A 20,113-nucleotide genomic window follows, 5' to 3' on the forward strand; every position below is an offset into this window, starting at 1 on the left:
CACAAACAAGGCATCCAAATCAGGATATGAGAGATCAGGAAAGGCTTCCTGTGGGGTGGCATCTGAATACCTAAATTCCCATCCCGGTTCCACTCACTGACTTTGAGACTTTCAACAGGTAACCTCTCAGTGTCCGTTTCCTCACAGGAAGAGGATAAATAGGGCTAATGGTAGGATCTCCGGCATTCGATTGCTAGTTACTCCAGGAATAACGCTGGAAATAATGTCTGATACATTTCATACATTCCGTGAAAGCTGGGCTGCCCAGCGCCACCTGGCCTGATGATCGTCCTCCAGGCTTAGCACACAGGGTAATTAATACCTGTTTGATTTTCCTGCTACTCACTGCCCCTCCCCTGGAGAGTTCAAAGTCTCAAGTCCAACCAGTTCAGTCCAGACGCTCTGAACCCACACGCCCCACGGGACAGGCGAATTCTCCAAAGCCCAGCCCACTCTAGGTGAAGAGGTCAGGGAGCGCCCTCTGCCCGCGGACGCCCTCGGACCTGAGGCGCCCGCCCGCGGTTCCCAGACGATCCTGGGAACGCCCACGCCCCCGTGTACCGGGAAGAAACGCCTCTCGGCGCGCGCGCGGCCCCGCCCTCCGCTGCGCCGTGACCCGCCGTGCTTACGCGCACGCAGGCGCCCCGCTCGAGGCGGGCGAAGGCCTGGGGGCCGCGGAGGGTTAGCAGGTTTAGGAGACGGCGGGGGCGTGGCTTCCCGCTGGGCGGGCGGCCTCTTCCCAGTCCCGCCCCCGTCGGCAGCGGCCTCCGCGCGCCAAAATCAAACTCGTAGATCCGCCAGCCGGAGAGCTTCGGTCGGAAGTTCAGGCTGCAGGTCCCGGCACGTTTGGCGCCGCGAGCCCCGGCTCGTGCACCTGTGGACACCTCCCAGCGCTCGCTGCCCGACGCGCTCGGGCCGCCACCAGACGACGCATGGCCACCCCACCCAAGAGGAGCTGCCCGTCTCCGGCAACCAGCTCTGAGGGGACCCGCGTCAAGAAAATTTCCATCGAAGGAAACATCGGTAAGGCACCTCGGGAAATGTTGGTCCCAAGGCAGGGACGGCGGCGGCTGCGGCTGAAGCGCCCCTTCGCTGCATCTCTGCCGCTCCTCAGTGAGGGCTTTCCTCCCATCCTGGTCCTGGGGGTGCGGGCAAGCACTCAAATTCCCGTTCCGCCGAAAACATCCCTCTGCCCTCCCCAGCTTCCCTCCGGTGCCCCGAGGGTGGCGGCGGCTCCTGGGCGGGAAGCTGCGCGCCTTGGCCTGCGGGCCTTGGTGAGGCGCGCTTGGGAGCCCTTTCATCCACTTTGTTGGGGTCGCGCAAATGAAGGTTTGCTTTTAAAAGGGAAATGTCTGTGTGTCAGTTATTGAAGTACAATTTACATAGATTCATTGTCCCTTTTTAGGTGTACTCTTCCATGAGGTTTGACAAACATAATGTTTTATTACCACCAAAATCAAGATTCAGAACCTTCCCATCACTGCAGAAAGTTCCCTCGTACTCCTTAGTAGTCAACCCCCCTCTCCATTCCTGTCCCCTGGCAAACAGTGTCTGATTTCTATTGCCTGTCAGTTTTGCCTTTTCCAGAATGTCATATAAATGGAATTAGACTATGTAGCCTTTTGTGTCTTGCTTCTCTGATTTAGCATAATGCTTTTAGATTTATTCGTGTTGCTTGTCTCTGTGGTTTGCTCTTTTTTGTTGCTAAGTAATAGCCCATTGCGTGGATATACCACAGTTTCTCTCTTCCCCAGTTGTGGACATTTGGATTGCTGCCTATTTTCAGATTATGAATAAAACTGCTATAAACATTCGAGTACAAGGAAAGAGTTTTTTAATGATCTCAGCAGCATAGAGTTCCGAACTCCCCTACCCAGCATCCAAGTAAACATTGTGTTATGATTCAAAGACCACTACTATTTCTGTTCTTAACCCAGATGTCATTTTACAGGATATATGTGAACTTCTGGTTCTTCTCTATTCCTACCACAGGAAACCTATGCTTGATACTTCCTGTTTTGATAGGATTTTTTTTTAGTTCCAAGTTAGATATTGGCTATTCATGCATACAGCAAGTGTTTTAATTCTTACCACATTCAAAGCACTTATACCTGTTTTAAAAGGCAAGACAAGCAGGTACTTTAGTGGCATTCCAAGGAATAGAAAAAGCTGAACACACCCTCAAAGAGGACATCTTGTTTCATTGCTCCAGTATTAAGGCACCAGTGGGAAAGATTCATGTAATAGACTCTCACCTTCTTATCTGGATAAATTCTTGGAAGGTGGATGTTTACTAGTATGACTCCTCACAGCTACTTATTGGATATGGAAGACCAAATATAAAGACAGAGAAAGTAATTGAACAAAGCCATTTCAAAAGTAAATTTGAATGAACAGCCTCTCAGATCCATACCACAATGAATTAATCCCTTCCCTTTCCTAAATCTAGTTAAGCAACATATCATAGAAGAAATTTACTTCCTTCCAAGCATCTTTAATCTTCTTGGCACCTGAAATTATTTCCTAATATGTCACCCCATCTCCAGTTTCTCTCAATTCTTCCAGAGCAGTCTTCATACAAATGTGATTGTATTATCCCCTGCTTAGAATTCTCTGACCTCCCCATTGCCTACACTGGAAGGAGTTGCAAAACTGATGGCCTGCATTTACACAATATTGGCCTGTCCAAATTCGAAAAAAAATTTTTTTAATTCGTTGGTAGAATTTCACATTTTTGAGATATCCCATAAACGTCTAGGTTCTTAGCTTCCTTTGGAAAATCTGAAGATCTGGCAACACTGCGCCTGCGTTTTTGTAAGACAACAGTTTGCTGTTTGGATGGAATATATTCCTTACCATTTAACTGTTTTCCCCAGCACTGAGGCTTTGTCAGTAGCTGTTTATTAATGCTCTTGTACTATTGTTCATGTGCCCTCTGCCTTATTTGCCAGACCCAAATAAGCTTGAAATGTACAGATCGCTAATCTGGGTGTAGAAGGGTATTTGTGATTCCTCTGTTTTCTAGAATGTAAACTTTAACTGATTATTTTCATTTCATACTCATGTAACTTGTTTTCTCATGTTCTCTGTTACTAAAATACTCCCTTATGTTAAGTTTTGGAGGCCTTACCTACTTCTCATCTTAATGGTCTGTATAGAATAATTATTGGCATCGTAACGCCTGCCTGGCATTAGTAATTTTGTTAGGTCCCATGACTTTTTAAAGTATTAACATCAACATCAGTGTCCTTGGTTCTTGTTCTCCTTTGCCTTCTTAGAGTATTAATGAATTAATTAGCTTGTTTCAAGCCCCCCTCTTCCTCCCCCAAGGTTCAGGAACTGGATATTAGTCTGATTGGGAACTGCAGGTAACGATTTTTACACTGCTTAAACTAAAGAGTAATTTTAGAGAGTAACTGTTATTAATCTTTAAATTTCAGAGTATGACCACATGAACTTCTGTTCGTAAGCAGTGTCAGAAGAAAGCTGAATGCTCTGGCCTTAAGGTCTTTCAGACTGGCTCATGGCTGATGTTTTAATGTGTTCCTTGGGTGCTCTTAACATCAGGTTTTCTTTCCTTCCTCCTTCTAGCTCAGTGAATGTCTGGTGAGCGTCTTATGCTTCCTTACCCTTCTTCTAAACGCCTTGCAGTTTCTTTGCTTACCCTCTTCATGTGAAATCCATGGTTACCAGGGTTTTTTGGGTTTTTTTTTAAGATTAAACCTGATGGTCACCTAGTTCATCCTTTAAAGTTTTTCTCCTGTCCATTGATGATACGACTTTTTTGTTTTGCTTCTCAACTGTCGTCTTTTCCCTGTGTCACCTTTCTTTTTTTTATGTTTATGTGTGTGTGCATTTGTTTATACATATGGAGAGAGAGAGAAAGCATACCGACCAATGACTAAATCACATTGGTGACTTCAGTGGAGGGGTGTGGTGGTCATTAAGACTATTGCTACACCCTGTGAAATTCTAGGTCAGGACTTTTCCTACTATTAAATTAAGTGAATTATCAGGTAATTTTAAAGTAATGAATATAATGTCTTGATTATACCTGAGCTGTTTTTTTTTTTTCCTCCTAAATAGCTCAGAAACTAGTAAATGATCAGGGAGAAGTAAAGTACATACAACTTTTTTTTTTCTTTAAGGAGTCGGATAGAGTGCACGGAACCATGAAAATGAAGCAGAATAAACATGGCTATTGTTTGTAGGAATTGCTTTACAAACATATTTTTATAATTTCTGTTAGCCATTGTGCCATATAATTAGTGTCATAATAATAATCATATTATTTCCTATCCTAAAACTCTAGGCATTGGATGTGTCTTTATATTAATTTTGTAATTTAGTTGTTTCTAAATTGGTTTTAGATAGGAAAGACCTGAGCTTGTTTGTAAACTGAACAAATAGAGCTAGCAGAAAGGAAAATTTTGAAAATGCAAGGGTCTTGTTGACTTGTTTATCACAACAGTTCCCTTGAGGAAGATATTATTACAGTCTCCATTGTATTATGAGAAAACAGGCTCAGGGAGGTTCCGTGACTTGCCCAAAATTACATAACCTAATTAAGTGGGAGCATAGCCTTAACCACTTCCTACAAAGTTATCTCCAACTGTTTTCTTAAGGAAAGTAAGTCTAGGACTAGGATTTTTAAATTCTTCTGTTCCATGGCTTTGGTACACTAAAAACAGTTAACAAAAAAAATGTGCTTAATACAAGTTGATAGGGACACTTTTACTTTTCTTTTTAAAAAAATCTAAAAGAGAAAGTTTAGAAAATTGAGTGTTTTTCTTTTTTGTATGGTTTGCTATTAGAAATTTTGTAAAAGCTGGTGGCCATCTTGGCATTTTTTTTCCTGATAAGTTTCCTTCCTCAGTTTCACTTTTCCTCTTACAACAGCTGCTGGAAAGTCAACATTTGTGAACGTCCTTAAACAAGTCTGTGAGGATTGGGAAGTGGTTCCGGAACCTGTTGCCAGATGGTGCAATGTTCAAAGTACTCAAGATGAATTTGAGGTATGAAAATAAATTTAACTATTTAGTAAAAAAAAAATCTTTTCATTTAGACAAGCAGTTGTATTTTTGGGTTTTTTGTTTGTTTTTCCTTTTCTAATAAAACTTTCAAATACAACTTTAAGTCTATATCTTCTTTTGGGCAGTAGTTACGTGAAAGTGTATATATGTAAACACTCATTGAGCTATGCACTTAGGATCATGCACTTCATTGCATCTAAGTAGAATTTTTAAAGTTTTAAAAAATTAATTAACAAGTTTCAGAAAATCTAAATTGTAAGTTAAATTCCTTTAGTGGCTTTTTACATTTTGAAAACAAATAAATGAGAAAAACAAAAACAGCTGATAGCTAAATTTGATTAGTTTAACTTTTCAAGCCTTTTGTCTTAGAGAGAGTTGTTTATGTCTCATTTCTTTGTACTTTGATTCTTGTCAGACTTTCACCCTGGACACAAGTTTCAAATTCCCAGCAATTTCTGTCCTACATTGCAAATGAGAAAGAGGGAATAATAGTTAAATCCCATTTTTTTACAGCAAACTTTTAATGTATGTATATGAAGGAGAGAGATTGGATTGCTAAGATTTTCATTTCTGGAGAAAGAAGAATTAAAATTGAAAGCAATATAGAAATCTTCAAAATGGAAATGCATGCTAGAAACTTTGTTAGGTCTGAGGAGGACAGAGATTTTTTGGGGAAAAAAGTATATTTTTAAAAGTTTAGCTGTTAGTATGAGGAATCTGGGAATAATAATTGAATATTTAAAGTGTAAATCATGCACACAAGGAGGAATCACCAGCAAGATGCTCTACAGACTTTGAGGATATATGGCTTTGAATAACTGAAAGTATTTTCTCACATACCTGTTTGCCAAGCATGGTTAACTTTAGGTCTGGAACCCAGCTCACTACACCCCAATCCTTTGAATAAACCAGGACTAAATCCTGAAGGGACTTCCTTTCCATATAGGCTCCATCTTCTTAAGAAATTGATATTTCAGTCTGGTCTTGGAGGAAAGGCAGGATTAGCCTTAAGCAGAGTTTTTAAATGGATAGATTTATTTGCTTCTTTCAACATTTTTTATTGACATTATGTAGTTATAGGAAAGTATATGAAACCTATGTACAGTTTGAAGAGCAATTTGAAGGCTGACATCTTTATAACCATCATGTAGGTCAAGAAGTAAAACATTACTCTCATTCTAGAAGTCCCTGTTTGTCTCACAGGACACAGGAAAGTCACAATATCTCCTTCCCAAGGGTGTTAACTCTGCTAGGGGTAATTACTCACACAGAGTAATTTTTGTGATAATAATTTTCCTACTTTCTAAAAAGAATTTGATGTACATAAATATATCTCTAAGAAATGTAATTTAGTTTTGCTTGTTTTTTAATGTTATATGAATATCTTCTGTTGGCATTCCTTTTCCTCTTCTTTCGCTTAGTAAGTTTGTGAAATTTATCTATATTGTTGCATGCAGCTATAGCGTGCTCATTTTCATTGCCGTATGGTATTCAGTTGTGTTCATATCCCTATTTGTCCATTCTCTATACCTTTGATCAGTTTTTGAGTGGTTCCTGGTTTAGTTGCTGTAAAAACAGCCCTGTTATGAATATGAATCCTGGTATACACATGCAAGGGTTTCTCTTGGAATAAGAAGTAGAATTGCTAGGTGGTGGGGTATGTGTATGAAGCTTGTTTTCCGAAGCAGTTTTACCAGCTTATACTCCCCATGATGTAGTCTACTCAGGCTGTCGTTAGTCCACCCCTTTGCCTTATTTAGTATTGTCCAGCTTCCTAATTTTTGTCATTACTTTGAACGTTTAATATCTTTTATGTTTTTAATTTGTATTTTCCTTATTGCTAATGAGATTATGCTCCTTTAATTAACTAATTTATTAGCCATTTGGATTTCTTTTGTGAAGCCCCTCTTCAGGTCCTTTTACCCATTTTCCTTTGGATCCTCTGTTCCCTCACCCTGCGTTTTAACCTCCTAAAGTATGTCTTGTGGCCTGTTTCACTAAAGTGCTCTACTCAAGTTTGCTTACCTTTAGGAATGAGAGACCTGTGTTCTGAAAATGCTTTCTCCCTCTTATTTCTGGGGTCAACTATCAGTGCAATTTTTCTCAGGGGTAGGTGGAAAGTAGTCAAATTAAACCAATGTCAGAAATAGAGAAGGGATTCTTTCATTGGGGGAATGTTCAAGTAGATTGGATTAGGTGACCTTCATTTAAGGTCCATTCTGGTTTTGATATTATAGCTTCTAACTCATATTAAATATGTATAACTGGTGTGTTGGCACATTAAACGTCTCTATCTCTCAGTATACCATAACAGTAACCAAATGCACAGAAACATATAAAAACCAAAATGTCAAAAATTTTAATTTGCAGAGAGAAATATAATTATCAGATTCATTGAATTAGGTCAATCCATTCTCTATGTAGGCCCATAATTCCCAACCAATGGAAGAAATTCATAAGAATCTCAAGGATATAGAGGTGTTTTTTTCAAACAACAAACAATCCTTTGGGAATTTAAATATGTGGGATGCTTCCTGGTTAAAAATGCCCTAGTGAATCACTGTTGGTGTGGGGAGTGTTGAGCCCTTTAGTTATGTTGGAGAGGAAAGGTTGAAAACATTGCATTAATATACACGGGAAGACAATGTATCAGAAATTTGTTAAGCGTAGAGTCAGAGTCCAGGTTAATTAGTTACATTAGCTTAATGACTGATGTCATAGACTATGATGCATTGATACATCTGTCTCCATTTTTAGACTCTGTTGGCTTCATGGATCTGATATGTTTGTGGGCTGGGGAATTTTCTTCCTGTGTACTAGAGTCAAAATTCCAAACTTTCTTTATAGCTACCATGCAGAGAATCCTATTATTATCGTTAAGATATACTTTTATTAACATGTACTTGCCTCAATTTAGTGTACATCTGTCATGTCTCCATGATGTTACAGTTCAGTTACCGTCATTGGATTTTAGGGTACGTTCTTAAAAGATAGTTTTATTTTTGTCTGTGTATTCAAAGCTACCATGTTGTTAATCCCCTGTACTTCTAGGTGGAGTTTCAGACTATGGGAATAGTATTTTGGGGATAAGGTAGTAGAATGTGAGGGTAGTAATGGGTGAATGGGTTTCCAGGATCTTTGGATATTTTCTTCTTTTTTCTTGGACCTCAAAAAATGAGATTTTCTTCTTTCATCCTGGAGTAGTCCTTCTTTCCCAGACCCATCCCCGATCTATCCCTTGTGATTATCGTGTGAATCACATACCAAATCTCTGCTTTCTTAGCATGCTGTCAGTAGTGAGAAGTAGATCGTCTTCAGACCGAGCCCTGGTAAGGCTGGTCCTTTGGATGTTCTCCATTTACTCACACTCCTAGGCAGTAGCTGTAGAATTGGACGAGTTGGGCTCTTGGTACCTTTGATCTCTTCCCCTAGTCAGTAACTTAATTTGCACCTGCATACTTAGCTTGTTTTGTTTTTTTACCTGCCACCTAGTGGCTGAAATGTTGCTATACTATTGATGAGCTGCCACCAATTTCAGCAAAGTAAGGAGGCAAAGTGCCTAAAAAGATTGTTATCTCCCCTCCCATGATAAGATCATCTTTAAATCACCCAGATGATTATCAGTCTTTGAATTAAATGTTTATTTCAAATAGCAGTGTGCTTTATTTGATGATTTGTTATTATTTAGGTGCAAAGCTTTGATTTGATTGCTTCCTTTTAGCTTATTTTTGAGATATACAGACAGGGAGATATCTTTACTCTGTTCCTTTGTTATTCATTGTGAGGTGCTATTTTACTTTTATCTAACCTTCTTACCACTAAGAAGCCACTGAAAAATTAGTAAATCTGAGAAAGAAAGAATAAAGTGTACTTATCTGTGAAACAACAGCATATTTATTGGTAAATCATTTTTGAAAATTAATTAGGAATGCTTGATGAAGTACTTTCCCTCATACCCTCTGAAATCACCTAATTTTTGTTGACTATTGTATGATTATCATGTTTGGTATACTGATTCTTTTGATTGAACTTAACTCTTTTGTAGTGTTTCAAAGGTTAGATTAGAATTAAAAGATAAATGATTTTGTATCTTTGCTTGATAATTCTCATTTTTCCTTATGTTGGCAATAATCTGCACTTTCTGTAAAATCATGAAGTGTTCTATCATGGAGTGAATTACAGAGTTGCAGATATGAATTAGAGAAACAGAATAAAAATTATTCATAATCCCACCACTCTATATGTATCTTTTACCTACTTTAGGTGATAATTTATTTTATCCAACTTTGGCAGGTGGGTGGGGATACATAATTAAAAAAATAAAAAGTAGTAAGTACTCACTATTCAAAGTTAAGAAAATATCACTACCAAAGGAGGGAAGTAAAACTTAACTATATCTTGTCACCCAGAGAAAACTAACTACAGGTCTTACTTGGCCCAGCAATATACAGTTTTATACCTTGCTTTTTTCCCTCACAGTGTTTATGTCAAAGGAAATCTAAAATGTCATTAAAAGTTTACTATAAATGATTTCTAAAGGCAGTATTTACCATTATTTATTTAATATAAATGCCTAATAGAGGAATGATAGCCTATTTGCTTAGCACTGTAATAATTGTCTTTGTGGTTAAATCTGTGTTTTGTTTTGTTTTGTTTTTTGGTGGGGGTAGATAATTAGGTTTACTTGTTTATTTTTAGAGGAGGTCCTTGGGGATTGAACTGAGGACCTCATGAATGCTATGCATGTGCTCTACCAGTTGAGCTATATGCTCCCCACCCCCACAATCTGTATTTTGGATTATTTCTTTAAGATAAATTTTTCAAAAGTGAAATTAAGTGGGCCTAGGGATACAGATTTTTTTAAAGTAAATATACCCAAACTGCTTTCCAAAGATGTTCTATTAATTTTTACTTAATGTAATTTGACCCTGAGGCATTCACATTTTTTATCTAGGTACTTTTTAGAGGGGAAAAACTAATAAAATTATACATAATTTGCTGAAGATGATACACAGTATTTTTTGGGTAAATTTCTAATAAGTATTTTATTTTTAACATTTGTAATTGCATACGAAAACCCCAGCAGTTTGTAGTCTCAAAAATATCATTCATAGGATTAGAAGAAAAAATTTTGTATGGGCTCTTAGGTTATCCTGAAGAACTAGAAAATGATATCCTGGCTAATAGTTAATTTTCTTATTTGGTACAATGTTAAACTAAGAGCCAAAACTAATGTCTTCAAGGCTATCAAATTTTATTACAGACTTTTGATTTAGTTTTAAGCATTTGTATTTTTAGAACAACTAGCTGATTATTATTTTTATAATTAGGTGGTGAATCAGGATTGGTCCTCTAAATTATCTTCATATAGCAGACTTTGGGATTGCTTTGGGCAAGAGAGATTACATTTATTAGGAAATCCAAATAAAAGGAGATGTGTGGCCATTGTTTATGTGATTAATTTTTTATTGTGGTAAAAGACACATATAATAATTTTACCATCTTAATCATTTTTAAATGTACAGCTCAGCAGTATTAAGTATTTATATTGTGTGAAACAGATCTCTGGAAGTTTTCGTCTTGCAGAACCGAAACTCTGTACTCTATAAACAACTCTCCTTTGCTCCCTTCCCCCAGCTCCTGGTTACTGTCATTCTGCTTTTTATATCTCTGAATCTTGACTACTTTAGATACCTCATATAATTGGAATCATACAGTATTTGTCATTTTTGTGACTGCCTTATTTCACCGAGTATAATGTCCTTAAGTGTATTCGGAAAAAGTTTCAAACTTCTGTTCACTCTCTGTATTGTAACAAGCCCATTTAATTTTAATATACATGCCCTATTTTGTTATTTCAGTATTATTCACAGTGCATAGCAAATTGATCCTAAGTGCTTTCCAGATGAACCAAGTTCACTTCTGATAGATTTTATTAAGTGTATCAGGTAAATTTAAAGTAACACGTACTGCTATAGTAAACTCTAAAATCTCTGGTTTAAGACAATAAAATTCCATTTCTCAGTCAGAGAACAGTACAATATGGTATTGAGTGGATGGCATACCATGCTATGACTGAGAGACCTCAGCCCCTTCTAGCTTGTGGCTCATCGAACCTCTGGGACAGCACTTCAAACTTTAATGTTCATTAGAGTCACTTGAAGGACTTGCTAGACCATAGGCCTAGGCCTCATCCCTAGTTTTTCATTTAATAGGTTTGACGGGGAAATACCAATAACTTGCATTTCCCACAAGTTCCCAAGTGATGTTGTTGCTGCTGTTTTGGGGACCATACTTCAATACCCCTGCCCTGGAGCTGAAGTTGAAAACTGCTGCTAGGGCCTTGGTTTCCTTTTGCTTCCAGATGATGGATAAAGAAAGAATCATATTTATGAGGCTTCTGTGAGTCCAGCCTGGACCTGATATGCACTGCTTCTGCCCTACTTCCTCTGTCTAGAAGTGAGTCCCATGGCCACAGTTAATTGCAAGCGAGACTGGGAAATAAAGCCTAGCTCTAAGGCCAGGAAGAAAAGCAACCTGGTGTTAGGGAACACATAGCAGTGCCTGCCACACACAATTTCTAAATAGAAGTACCTTAAATTTATTTTTTAATGTAACTTCAACTCAAAAGTGCTATGTTAAATTAATTAATCTGGAAGTTGTTGAAATTTATTTTAAAGTTGATGATTTTGGTGAGAGGTATTTGTGCAGCAAAGACAACCTGAAATAGCTCAAAGATAAAGACAAAAAATTGTTTTTCATGGTTAGTTTTATTTTAAAAAAAAACTCAGGTGTATTTTCACTAGTGAATCTGTATTTATGTCATTAGTGAATTCTCTATTGTATAATTATGTAAAGTTGTCCATGTCTAAAATAAAATTATGAAAATACAGAGCACCAGCACCAGTTAATCATCCACATACTATCTGAATATCTCCCTTCAAGAAATCAAATGTAAGTATTGTTTACTTTATAGTTATACTTCAGTATTTAATAGCAGAGCAACATTTTGGAAAGAATGTGGCTTTAGAATCAGTCTTAGGTTTGAATCCTCGCTTTGCTGCTTACCTGGCATATTGATATTAATGAGTTATTCAACATTTTAAGCTCCTTTTTAAAATTTATTAACTAGGTTTCATAGGTTTGATATAATGTATGTAAAGTTTTTCATATAGTCCTTGGCATAAAATAGACAATAAATGGTAGGTATTGTTATAATTATCATTAAAATTAAAGTACATTTTCGTAATGAAAGGATATTTTGAATAGTGAACATATTAGTTCTTCAACAGATATTCTCTATTTTCTAATTTTAAGACATATAAAATAAACTTTTGGAAAACATATGCCCTTTGTGCTCACATTCCTATACACACTTATTTTTTTAAAAACATGCCACATAATCAATGGATAATGTAACCGAGGATAGAGCAGACTAATCCAAGACTTAAATTTTCTGTTTTGAATTAACATTTATGCTGCAGAGAATTCCATGTATACATGAATACTGCCACCACCACCTTGCCCTTCTTTTTTAGTATCAAATAAATCTTTTCATTAAGTGAAAAAAACTTTTTATATTTAATATTGAATAACTTAATATTTATGTATTTACTATTTTAATATATTTTTTATTAAGATGTAATTGACCTACAATATTGTATTAGTTTCAGGTGTACAATATAGTAATTCAACATTTGTATACATAGTGAAATTACCACCACAGTAAGTCTAGTTACCATTTGTCACCATACAAACAAGAACAAGATTTTGTTCTCTTTTATGGCCAAATAGTTTTCCATTGTATACATATACCGCATCTTTATCCATTCACCTATCGACGGACACTTAGGTTTCCATATTTTGGCTATTGTAAATAAAGCTGCAGTGAACATAGGGGTACATATATCTTTTCCAATTAGTGTTTTTGTCTTCTGCAGATAGATACCCAGAAGTTGAGTTGTTGGATCATGTGGTAGCTCTATTTTTAATTTTTTGAGGAACCTCCATACTGTTTTCCACAGTGGCTGCACCAATTTACATTCCCACCAGCAGTGAATGAGGGTTCCCTTTTCTCCACAACCTTACCAACACTTGTTATTTCTTGTCTTTTTGATAATAGCCATTCTGAAAGGTATAAGTTAATATCTCATTGTGGTTTTGATTTGCATTTCCCTGATGACTAGTGATTTATAGATCTTTTCATGAGCCTGTTGGCTGTATGTCTTTGGGAAAATGTCTATTTAGATTTTCTACTAGTTTTTTAATCGGATAGTTTGTTTTTTTGTTACTGAGTTGTATAAGTTCTTTATATATTTTGGATCTTAACCCCTTATTGGATATGTTTTGTAGATATCTTCTTCCATTCAGTACAAAGTCCTAGCCACAGCAATTAGGCAAGAAAAAGAAATGGAAAACATACAAATTGGAAAGGAAGAAGTAAAACTGTCATTATTTATAGATGACATGATATTATGTATAGAAAACCCTTAAGACTCCACCAAAAATTGTTAGAACTCATTAATGAATTCAGTAGAGTTGTAGGACACAAAATTAATATGCAAAAATCTGTTGTGTTTCTATACATTAGTAATATCAGAAAGAAGAAGTCAAGAAAACAATCTCATTTATAATTGCATCAAAAGAATAACATACTTAGGAGTAAATTTAACCAAGGAGGTGAAAAGACCTGTACACTAAATTTGTAAGACATTTATGAAAAAAATTAAAGAAGACACAAATAAATGGAAAGATATTTTGTGCTCATGGATTAGAAGAATTAATATTGTTAAAATGTCCATACTACCCCAAACAATGTACAGATTCATTGCAGTGGCTATGAAAATTTCAGTGGTATTTTTCACAGAACTAAGAATTTCACAGAAATTTCACAGAACTAGAATTCGTATGGAACCACAGAAGATCCTGAATAGCCAAAGGAATCTTGAGAAAGAACAAAGCTGGAGGTATCACACGCCCTGATTACAAACTATACTATAGAGCTATAGGAAATCAGAACTCTATGGCACTAGCATAAAAACAGACACACGGATCAATGGAATGGAGTAGAATAGATAAACCCATGCATGTATGGTCAGTTAATTTACAGTAAAATAGGCAAGAATATACAGTGGGGAAGGACAGTCTCTTCAATACTGGGATGTTGGGGAAACTGGATAGCTACCTCTAAAAGAATGAAACTGGACCACTATCTTACACCATATAGAAAAATTAACTAAAAATGGATTAAAAACTTGAAGGTAAGACTTGAAATAATAAAACTCATAGAAGAAAACATAGGCAGTAAGCTTCTTGACATAGGTCTTAGTGATGTTTTTTGGATCTGACTCCAAAGGCAAGGGAAATAAAAGGAAAAATAAACAAATGGGGCCACACCAAATTTAAAAGTTTTTCACAGTGAAAAAAATTATCAGCAAAGTGAAAAAGCCATCTACTGAATGAAAAACCTTTGCCATCAGATGAGTGCTAGCACCTGCCATGAAATCAGCTGTTACTTGTGAATGATTAATGAATCATGACTGATAATTTTTTTCATAAATTTTTTCATAACTGTATCTCTGTATCACTTTTTTCCCCTCAAGCTGTTTTGAATTTCAGTTGCTTTAAAATAATCACAACTCTCCTCCTTTCTGAAAAATAAATTTGCCTAAAATCTGGTGTCAGTACTGAAAGAATTTTAATGTGGCCTAATATTTCTGTTTTATTGGAGTTTTGTTTTTGTTTTTGTTTTTTGTTTTCCCCACTGTGGGTATATGCCTAAATTTTTGGTCCTACTCAGACCCTTTTTCAGGAGTAGTTGAAATCTAAGAAAGATAAGGAAGTTTTATTAAGAGCTTGTTGATCTGTCAAAAGTTTACAACATTATCTTAGGCCTGCCAAACTTTACTTAAATGACAATACATGATGAAAATATACACAACTTTAATTAAATTTTCTTTTGAGGAGGGAATGTTTGCAATAGTTGGAAGTACTGGATAAGGGACACACAAACAGCTGAGAACAAGGAAGGAAGCAGATCATTTGAGTGGCCAAAATGGAGGTCCCAAAATTATGCATTAAAGTTAATGTGGTTTAGTCATAGGGTATGTAATTACACTTTTGTCACAATCTAATAAACTTATTTTTTATTAGGGCTGTCAAGGGAGGAACTGTGAAGAGGCAGCCATGTCAACAACTTGACATGAAAGGAGGAAACAGGAAAACTGAAAAACAGACATAAACTGAAGAGTAATGGCAATTTGAGCTCATTTAGTTTAAGATGAAATAGCAACGTAAACATTTTGTGCCTGATATTTTTATGTGCCGAATAGAGACTTATGCTGTTTGGCTAACTTCTCTTATAAATCCAGCAGTCACTGTTCATAAAGTTGTCTCGGTCACTAATTTTCAAACTGCTATACTTACTATGGTGGGAAAATATACACTTGTGTCCTCTTTATAAAAATAACTACACGAAAAGTTTTGGTTGGGTTGATAAACTTCATTTAGCCTGAAAAATTCACTTGCATGAAACGTTTTCTCCATGGAGGATGATGAATAAGTGGGCAATTTATAATTAAATCAGCAAAGCTCTTGAAACTCTAATAAAAATAAATTTATTCTTTAAGCAGTTTGGGAAGGCAACTACTATACCCTAATTTCAGTTCATCATCTGCTCAGTATCTTCTAAACAGACCTATTGTTGACTGTTAGCTTCTTGCCGTTTTATGCTTTTTCTTCTTCAGTTTTGAAAGGAAGTTTCACTTAATTATGTGGTTTGTGGTATGAAATTTAAATTCTGCCTCCAAGTGCCATGTGTTTGTGTGGTTTTTAGTTCTTAACTGAAACTTTGAGGTCCGTTGTAGTATTTACACTTCTGAACTCCATCCCCCCACCCCGCTCCCCCCGGAATAAAACCACCTACTTTGAGCATGGACTTTCAGAAGTGTTCAGGGGTATTTATTTGAACTAGGATTGAGAATATGAATTAAGCAGTCATACTTTATTCCTTAAAAGTTAATAAACAAGATTAAAGACTTGATACAGCTTTGGGGGGAATCTTTACATAGCTTGACATTATAGAAAAGGCTGATGAAGCATCTCTGGGTCCTGGGTTTTTGTTTTTTCTTTTTTAATCTGACAACTCATATCAAAAGTATTATACTATATTCTGTTACTGTGCAATTTTAATTTAAAAAGACAGAAAATACTATCACGCAAGGGAAGAAATTTCAGTGGCTTCTTTCTGTTCACCCCCTTATTTTTATTTGGAAGCCTGGAATGATAGGAATTGCTGAGTTTGGCCTGTAGCAGTGAAGTGGCAATGGATAGGTCTCAGATGCTCAAAATTATTTTCTATATTTTTTGCAAATTAGAGATTCATTTAGGATACCAAGCTTCTTTTAAAAAAAAAAAAACCCGAAGATTACATAAGATATTCCCTAACATAAGTTGCTTTAATCAGACTATATAAAAATCTAATAACAAGAAATTGGCTATATAGAATATAGAATATTTTAGTGGATACTGTGGTTGGAGAGAGATTAGCAATAGGCCCCACGTAAGTATCTCAGGGGTTTTTAAGTGTGAAAGGAATACTGGAAGGAACCTAAGATGACTTTGTGTATTTAATTACTTAAACACATAGTACTTTGTCCAAAGTAGATGCTAAGCTAGAAACCTGAAGAAAGCAGTGAAACATGTTAGTAGTTAACTTCCGTGATATTTTGAGAGTAATGAATAATTTTATTATTTCCAGAGGCAAGTGTGAATATCTCATTGTTTTGATTTGTGTTTGTCTAAGTCAGCAATGTTGAGCATCTTTTCATGTGCCTGTTAGCCATCTGTCTATCTTCTTTGGCAAAATATCTATCAGATCTTTTGCTCATTTTTGGATTTGGTTGTTTGTCTTTTTAATTTATCCAACTTCTTTTTTTTTCCAACTTAAAAAAAATTTAAATAGCCCTATTAATCATTATTTTGCTTTTTGCTTCTTTTTTCAAATTCAAAATAGGAACTGACAACGTCTCAGAAGAGTGGTGGAAATGTTCTTCAGATGATGTATGAGAAACCTGAACGATGGTCTTTTACCTTCCAATCATATGCCTGCCTCAGTCGAATCCGAGCACAGCTTGCTGCTCTCAATGGCAAGCTCAAAGATGCGGAGGAACCTGTGTTATTTTTTGAACGATCTGTGTATAGTGACAGGTATATATAAATGATAGTACTTGTCAGTTTAGAATATTGGCTTAGAACTGGACTTTTTTCCCCCTGTTTCCTGGGAATCAAAGTAATAAGAGAGGTTGAGTTGGAGATTTGAGTTGGAAGATGGCATTTCAATACCTTCAGCAGTTTGGAACCAGTGGCTTTAGGGAAGTTCTACATAATTGCTAGCTGCTATGGAAACTGCGGTGGAATGTGGTGGTCATCTCATCTCATTCAAATTTGCAAAGAATTTTTTTCCTCCAACTCTCTTAAAGTTCTTATCTGCTCTGGTTAAATCTGGATCTGTATTCTAGACTTGTACCTGGAGCAAGGAGATCATATATCTCTAAGGAGGGCTTGGAATTACCTGCTTATTTTGTGAGGGTTCTTTTACTAGCTTAAAATTGAGGTTCTCAAACTTCAGGACCCCTTTCCATTCTTACCAGTTATTAAGGAGCCCAAAGAGCTGTGTGTCTTAAGTGATATTTATGTTAGTAGAAATTAAGATTGACAAATATAAAAAATTATTACTGTACTTTAAGTTAGAAATAATAAATCTATTATTTATCAATATAAATAACATACTTGTGAAAATTATATTTTTCAAAACAAAAAATTAGAAAAGTAGCATTTTTTACATTTTTGCAAATCTCTTTCGTGTCTGACTTAATAGAAGTCAACTGGATGCTCATTTGTGCTTCTATTTTTAAGCTGTTGTAATATGTTCTTTTCTTTGAAGTATAGCATATAAATTAATCTGGCCTCACAAAACCCCCAGAAGGATCTTGGACTACCAGTGGTTCTCATACCATATTTTTGGGAACCGCTGACCAAGGCCATATATTCTATGGTTGGAGATACTCCTGTTATTTTTTTTTCTGTTGTTATTTTTTTTTTCTGCTAACGAAAGCATTATCTGCCTTGGGTTTTAGGAGAATGTTTCATGTCTATTAGAAATTGGATCTAATTTCTTTTTTCTTTGTGCTTTTTGGAAAGAATTTATGTGTTGACGTAGACTCTCTTTCAGGTATATTTTTGCATCTAATTTGTATGAATCTGACTGCATGAATGAAACAGAGTGGACCATTTATCAAGACTGGCATGACTGGATGAATAACCAGTTTGGCCAAAGCCTTGAACTGGATGGAATAATTTATCTTCGAGCCACTCCAGAGGTGAGACTCAGTAAAAATCTGTTTGCTCCATTGACATTTCGAAGTAATAATTAGAAATCCTTTCAATGGTATGCAGTGAAGGCAATTCAGTTAACTTCACTCTCCACCTCCAAATTAGAAACTCATAACTGTGTAGATAGGAGCATTCTATTTTCTCAGCAAACTGTAAACCCAGATTTGGAAGTTGCTCTTGTAGGCGCTTTCTCTGGTCTTCCTCAGTTCCATTCTTCATTATTTGTTCCTAACTATTGCTTATCTATCATAGCTAGATTAAGAAACTTGCCCAAGCAACTCTTACAATGTAGGCTTCATGAGGTGGGACTTTGGATATTTTAATTACTGTTGAATTTCCAGTGCCTAGAACAGGGCCTGAGTACATAGTAGGAGCTCAATTAAGTATTTGCTGAATCAGTGGCAAAGTTGATAGAGGTTCATTTCAAGAAATCTTTTATGGTTATTTGTGGCTTGGAATGTGGCTTGAAATGGGTAGGTGGTAGCAGCTGCAGTTGAAAAGAGACCTAGAAGACCCTTGTCAACTTGAAAGTGTGCCTTTCATGATAGGCTGTAAATAGCTATTCTTGTTTACATATGAAATTATGTAATGATTCCAGGAAGACCAAGTACATAGATGCCTTTCATAAAATTAACCTAAGAGTTTACATTTGTTAAGAAATTTCTGGTTTTGCTGCTTGCATCCCCATTTTTCTCTTGTTTTTTATTCCTGGTTTTTCCCTAAGTCACAAAGTAGGCTCTGATGAACGTGTTGCTATTGAAGCTGAATTTTCAAAGAAACTAGGTTTGTAATGATTTTGTTCCTCTTCTAATATCAAGTAAGCTAGAATTTAACAATAACAATTTTGAAATTCACTTTTATTTTTGAAAAGAATTTTTCGTTTTTATTATGAATTATAGACGAATATGAAGAATACAAATAATTTCATTATGCTAGAAACATTCATAGTCAATATCTTAATGTGTAAAACAAAATTTTATTTCATCAATATTGTTTATGATATCATTTGATTAGAGGATCATTTAAATTTGAAAAGAGGGGATTTATAATAGACTTTGAAGCACAGTTTGTATACTGAACCTTTTAATTTTTTGTTTTTTAAACAAACTTATTTTATGCAGTATATTTCAAGTATGGATGTCAAAAGTTTATAGACATATTTTGACTTATTTTTGAGAGTACTCCTTGGTTCAGAGCCACCAGGTGGTTGAAAAGCATAGGGAGGGAAAAAATGAACTATTCCACCTTTCTAGTAGAAATAAATAGAGATTTTGGCTGGCACAACTAAAGAGACACTGAAGAAAAAAAATTTAATGACAGCTGACAAGAATAAGTGTTCCTTGCCTCCCTCACTCCTCTTATCCCTTACTGCTTGCTTTTAGAAATGCTTGAATAGAATATATTTACGGGGAAGAAGTGAAGAACAAGGTATTCCACTTGAATACTTACAGAAGCTTCACTGTAAGCATGAAAGCTGGCTCCTGCATAGAACACTAAAGTAAGGTTTCCTTATTCTTATTTACTCTTCATTTTTAATACCTTTATCAAACATTAATCCAAACAAGTACAGTTTTTCCTTTTCAGCCATTTTTATTTATTAGTTTTGTAGGATCTCCCAGAATTAACTGGATTTTTTTTTTTCCAGGGGGGTGGTAATTAGGTATTTATTTATTTATTTAAATGGAGGT

General features: G+C 36.0%; 1 protein-coding gene across 1 annotated transcript in view; it reads left to right on the forward strand.

The window, feature by feature from the left end:
- The first annotated feature begins 617 nt into the window (after window positions 1–617).
- The window catches only part of DCK (deoxycytidine kinase), a 24,681-nt gene continuing 5,185 nt past the window's right edge, over window positions 618–20,113 (forward strand). The window contains exons 1-5 of the mRNA XM_010969363.3: window positions 618–1,023; window positions 4,900–5,015; window positions 17,047–17,240; window positions 18,265–18,412; window positions 19,808–19,923. Coding sequence (XP_010967665.1) covers window positions 933–1,023; window positions 4,900–5,015; window positions 17,047–17,240; window positions 18,265–18,412; window positions 19,808–19,923 — 665 coding nt within the window. The 5' untranslated portion in view covers window positions 618–932. The remainder of the gene's footprint in view (window positions 1,024–4,899; window positions 5,016–17,046; window positions 17,241–18,264; window positions 18,413–19,807; window positions 19,924–20,113) is intronic.

This window comes from Camelus bactrianus, chromosome 2, assembly GCF_048773025.1.
Source record: "Camelus bactrianus isolate YW-2024 breed Bactrian camel chromosome 2, ASM4877302v1, whole genome shotgun sequence".
In the NCBI taxonomy this organism is placed as follows: Eukaryota; Metazoa; Chordata; class Mammalia; order Artiodactyla; family Camelidae; genus Camelus; species Camelus bactrianus.